Source organism: Akebia trifoliata, chromosome 16, assembly GCF_017979445.1.
Source record: "Akebia trifoliata isolate Shusen 1 chromosome 16, ASM1797944v1, whole genome shotgun sequence".
NCBI lineage: Eukaryota > Viridiplantae > Streptophyta > Magnoliopsida > Ranunculales > Lardizabalaceae > Akebia > Akebia trifoliata.
This window is the reverse complement of record NC_141390.1, coordinates 28,037,470-28,043,389: the sequence shown is the minus strand read 5'-3', so window position 1 is coordinate 28,043,389 and position 5,920 is coordinate 28,037,470. Positions and strand designations below refer to the sequence as shown.

The 5,920-nt window shown below is 33.7% G+C and overlaps 1 protein-coding gene across 1 annotated transcript; it reads right to left on the bottom strand.

Moving 5' to 3' along the window:
- Positions 1 to 307: 307 nt before the first annotated feature.
- Positions 308 to 3,517, bottom strand: LOC147383234 (aluminum-activated malate transporter 14-like). The gene is made up of 6 exons (XM_086428944.1): positions 3,241 to 3,517; positions 2,800 to 2,940; positions 2,315 to 2,587; positions 1,958 to 2,070; positions 899 to 1,042; positions 308 to 734 (listed from the first exon to the last, which is right to left on the bottom strand). The coding sequence occupies exons 1-6, from the start codon at positions 3,500 to 3,502 to the stop codon at positions 408 to 410; spliced, it is 1,260 nt and encodes a 419-aa protein (XP_086285070.1). The 5' UTR covers positions 3,503 to 3,517; the 3' UTR covers positions 308 to 407.
- Between the last annotated feature and the right edge of the window lie 2,403 nt (positions 3,518 to 5,920).

Sequence of the window (5,920 nt, the reverse complement as noted above, 5' to 3'; positions counted from 1 at the left end):
ATTTTTCTTTATTCTCATAAAACATATATACCACCATGTGTGATGACATCTCAAAAAACACATTGATGTTGATGAGAAATTTAATTACTAAAGTTGGTCTCTTTATACCATTCAAGATAAGCTTTGAGTCCATCTATAACATATGATACTTAGTGAATTTCATAGAAAATGGAGTTATGAAAGTATGACCCCACTTAACGTTATAAGCTTATATATATCCACACTGATTTATATATAGATCAGTTTAAACATAATTATAGTTATAATAACACTCGAATAGTCATTAATTTTTATTTAATACTCATAATCTCCTTCACTCATATTCTCATAATGACATTATTAACCCAAAACTGGCTGTCGTGGTAATTATATACACCACCAAGTAGATCGGTCCCCATACTTAATGGCTATTGAGAAAGGAAATCTGCAAGATCTCCCAATTCTTCAACCTCTTTTGCCAACTTTTCAACCTTGTCCATCATCTCCATTAACAAAAACGCAAAGCTTGCCATCAAAAGTCCATCACCATTCTCTAGTGTCCCTAGCTTTGAAGCAGACATGGCTTCACTTAGTTCTAGTTTCTTGGATTGCAACTTTACCACTATCAATGCTCTTGGCCTACACCTCCTCATGTTCATGATGTTGTCCCCAAGCTCCTTCAACGTGCATGCAAGAATTGAGGCCACTGCTTCGGTAGGTTCTTTGGCAGACAACCTAAGGGACAGTGATGATGGCTGAAAAATAGAAATTAAAAATAGTGAGCCAATTGGGTTTGTTACATTTTGTAATATCTGTTATTGATCTCAATTTATAGATATCTTCATTTTTCAATTTTTTTGTTCATCTTGAACTATTAATTTTAAAAAATAAATAAGAAAATAGTGATGCACATTTATACCTGTCGAGGAGATTGAAGACACCCTTTTAGAGAAAGGATAGAGACAGCCAACTCCCTAAGCAACTCTGAAATGTCAAGGTACTTATTCCAAGGATAGTAGAATCCAAATTTACCATGCCATGGTTCCCATCTAGCAAAGTTTGCCTGAAAAATATATGACAATTCTTATTTTGTGTTATTTTTTATTTATTTACTTGGTAAAAGTTTTAAAATAACAGTAAAGGAAATATAAAACAAAATCTAATTCAACTTTGGTTTGAAGTGTTTCATGTGAATTGGGTGTCAAAAATCCAATTATTCTTATTGTATTGTTGGGCCTGCATAAGGTTCTAAATCTGCTATGTGGGACCTAAACAGGTTGTGATATGTTTTGAATATTATAGGGTATTTTGGCTATATGTGAATTTAAGTTTTTGGTTTCTATTTGGGATTCAAATGTGTGATTATCCTGCTTCTGGACCCTTATTCATGTTGGGCAATTAAGAAACAATGAGATCATAAAAATGAGTGTAGTAAAGATGGGGATGTTGTGATGGATGAGTGATGAGACTGGGTTAAGACAATATTAGAAATTCGCCGAAATCTTGGAATAGCCCCAATATTGGATAAAATACAAGAAAGATAGCTTGAGCTAGCATGCATGACTAAGACCAAATAGTTCCAGAAAATTAAAAAGACGAACCAAGGCAGAAAGCGACGTGGGTAGAAATGATAATAAACGCTCTAAAGGAAAATGCTTCCTTGATTAATTTTTTTTATCAAGATAAAGTTTAACGACAAAATAGGATTCATATTCTGCAATAATTAGGATGAAACATGTCTTTCTCTGAAATTGAGTTTCTATCTTTTGTGGGTAATTCTCAATTTTCACAACAAAAAAAAACTTAAGTTCTACGAGGTTCGGATGTTCGCTAAGCATTTAGTAAAATCACCTAAATTTTTTAATTCCCTATATCAGTATGGGATGTCGTATTGAATGTAGAAAACGTGGAAAAAAAACACTAATCTTGTCAAACATAAAATTTAAAATTCATTTATTAACGTAAGGAATATTGGTACCAGCATCTCGTCCTTGGCCTTCGAGTGTAGCACAGATTTGCAACCATTAAAGCTTGCAAAACCCTTGTTATCCTTGTCTTCGTCGATGGTTTTGAAGTATTCTTCCAAGCATCCTACATGAAAATGGTTAAGAATTAATTGTGGATGAATTTTTTGGTAGGATGAGAAGGATATGATAATAAAAGGATGTGAAGATGGGGTGAAAAATTGGCTGATATTGTAATAGTAAGGCTTTTATATCATGCAAGATGATATTTGGTTGAGATTCTATTAGTGTGAAAACAATAAAGAATAAATATAGCTTAGATTAATAAAATTTTGTTGATCCTATGATGTTCATGATTCCAAAAAACTCACTTTCAATTGAGAAGGCAAGATCATTGAATTTTCTGACAGTTAAGGTATGAAGTTCATCACTAGCCCACACTGGACAGATGAGCAAGCTTGTGATCACGGATATGGCGAATCCCATACCAATCGTTGAGAGACGTTCACGGGCTAACTTAATGACTTGTTCACCACGCAAACCAGAGACCGCAACCAGATTAAAGGTGAGGATGAAGATCAATACTCCGTAGTCATATCTTCTTTTAATACTTGGAACCAACCGAAAGAATGAAGCAGCCGCTCCTGAAAAATCCACGTCGAAAATGGTGTCGTGTAAATTAGTTGAGAAAAAGAGATTTCTGACATAAAATAAAAATGACTTAAATTTTCTTATATTAATTAACCCTAAAATACATGATATAACAACACGACGCACATATAGTTACGTAAAATGAATAATTTACTGATCTAGGGAGAGCAACGATGTTCCAACGGTCCATGGGTTAAAAGCTTACCAAAGATAAATACAGATGTGCCAACAGCAATGCCCTTGCCGATCCCACCAACTTCTTGGGCAAGTGTTGCAGCTAAACATCCCAGAACGCCACCTAAAATGGTGCCCATCCCACGATTCAAGCCCTTGCTAAGCACAGCACCTGACATGAAATCGTCAAAAATCATCAATAACATAAACTAATACCAAAATTGCAACAACAAGAAATAATCTATTAAAAAAAAAATATATTGAAGCGTCATCATCATCATCAAAGCTTTATCTGAAAAAATTTAGGTAGTTTGAATGAATCTTGTTCCTCCATTCAATTCTGTCTAAAGTCACGTCTTTTGTTAATTCAAATATTTTGATATACATCCACTCGAACTTTTTGAATAAAAAATGAAAAATAATGTATAATATTCACGTATAATAATAATAATAAAAAAAAACATAAACAAACCTGCGAAGAACTCAAAAATGACTACCACGGTCATGATAGCCCACATGGCGTTTTCTCCAACTTGTTCGTAAAGAGGATCGATAAGATATAATAATGAAACCATAACTAGAGCAATTCCAACCTTGATACTATAAATCAATTGTCTGTATTCTTGTGTGTCTATCTTGTTTGAAAGAAAGGAGAAGTGGTTCTTCTTCTTCCCTTGGAGAGAAGCTTCATCTTCACTTGGGATAGATACTATAGTTGAATTCATGGGTGCCATTCTTAATGTACTAAGTCTCACTGGTTTGGTTTGAAATTGAAGTTGAAAGCGTATCCATATATGTGTATATATATACTGCAAACCCTATGAGATTTCAAACAAAAAATGTCAATCAATATAAATTATGTGATCCCTATATTTTTATCAATCGAGTGCGGAACACGTGCTTAGCATGGGGACATAGTAACTATTGGATCATTTCACCACGCCAAAGGTAGTTTAAAATTGTTTTTTATTTAATTGGTAAAATTAATTACAAATGTAGAGAGACCGATGACCGACATAATATACATGGTGCCATGATCACAATATATACGTCGTATGGCCGTCATGTCATCAAGGTTGCAGTGTCATATCTTATTGGTATATATTCAACACATGATCATGGATAGAAGACTAATCTATCGTATATGGTTATCATATACATACATAAATGTGTATATGTATGTATTTATGTATGTGTATTTGTGTGTATTTGCTTTCAAAGTTTGCTAAAAAATCATTTTTTTTAATCTTCAAGTGGTAATCCTCGTAATATAGGAATGTCTTGCTTAATTAGTGAAAAAATAAAATAACACAGAGGAGGGCAGAAACTACAACAAATGACGTTATGAAAAGAAAGGGCACCACCACTTACAAAGTGCGCTGTGTTCGTTGGGCCACAAATTGCCTTAGAGTGTCCACAATGAAAATTCACAAATTCTTCCAAAATACAACTTTGTTTAATTAAAGGAAACATTATTAGTGAATGACCCTCCACAAAAATTAAAGTTCATTTTGTTTTAATTGTTACAAGTGAGACGAAAAAAAAGAGAATTTGATGTACCACCTCGAGATTCACATCAGAGGATTGGGGCATGGGAATAAATGTAAGTCCTGAAGTGCATGATGGGACATCCACTCCGAACATTTGAATCGGATATAAGTATGGAGAAGCCATTACTTCGCGCATGGATAATGAGACGGGATGTCAATTGGGAATCTCAATATGGCATGTAATTGACGACAAGAATCACAATGGGAAAACAATCACGATCACCAAAAAACATGGAGGACATTACAAGTGCAATGAGAATGTAATGGAAACTAGAAAAAATGGGAATGATCGTCAGATAAAATAAGATGTAATATTATTAGTTTTATATCTATGAAATTTTAGTTAAAAAAATTATTATTTGTGAATTTGACTTAAGTATCACAAATTCTTTGACAAGAACCATACTGGTGTCCTAAAATAGAAGATCAGGTCTATTGTACTAAGGATATTGAGACGTAGCACCCGATTTGCCATATGTAAAAGATAACGAAGCCAAACAACCACACGATCACATGGTTTTATAAATATGAAATCATTCTTTGTAATGCCCTAAGATTTGAGAATGATATGATCATAGGCAAATAGATAGAAACAAACTCTTGCTAATGGTAAAAAGGGCGTGTTGAATGTGGGGGTTATTCTTATTTTACTTTAGGGATTCGAATTAGCTCTCCCGATCGTATTTCTCCTGAGATGCAAGAAAAAATGGACAATCTATCTTTTCATGAGTTATCGCTCAAGTACCAATTCAAGATGGTTAATCTCTTCAACCCAAAATCTAATTATAATCAAATTAGAAATTATATATTCCAAATCTAGTTACTCATCTCAATCCCAATTTTAATTTTATAACCTAACATTACTATTATGTAACATAACCTATTCTAATATGGTACTCCCCCTCTACATTCTCAGCTAGTAAAGATTATGAATTGTTGGGAAAAAGGAGAAGCAATGATGATCATAGTTTGATATTTCCTAGTATCCGTACTTATCAAAACTTTATTAAATTTCAATTTCAGTTTGTACTTCCTTCTTCACATTCATAATGAGTGCAAGTCGGACCCAATGCAGCAATAGTTGCTGCACCGTCACTCACGCGAACCAAGAGTGTAGATGACTTCTTATCAACGTCGCTTCTTTCTCTAGGCTCTAGCTATATTATAGTGGACACCATGATCGTGGTCCCCTCCACAACAACAACGTACACATGGCTTGATTTGAGAACTTGTGGACTAAACTCACCTACAAATATCGTACATTGAAAATAAATTACCTGGACAATTATGACCGTTCGATCAAAAGAAGATTGATGGATTGATTGATTGAATTTTTAGCTATGTTGGAAAAAGTTAAGATATTTCATGGTTATAGTCTGTTTGATCATGAATTTCGGGGGACCAAATACTTGGATTCCATTTGTGAGAGATCTTTTTCTTCAATATCATAGCTCGAAATCTTTTAATGTGATGAAACTCACTCCAAGGATTCTAGGCACTATTGTAATCCTTTAAGATATAGGCATCGATTTTCAAAAAATATCATCATCTTTTAAAGAATTTTGTAATCATTTACATGCCAATACGATACTCGTGTTCAAC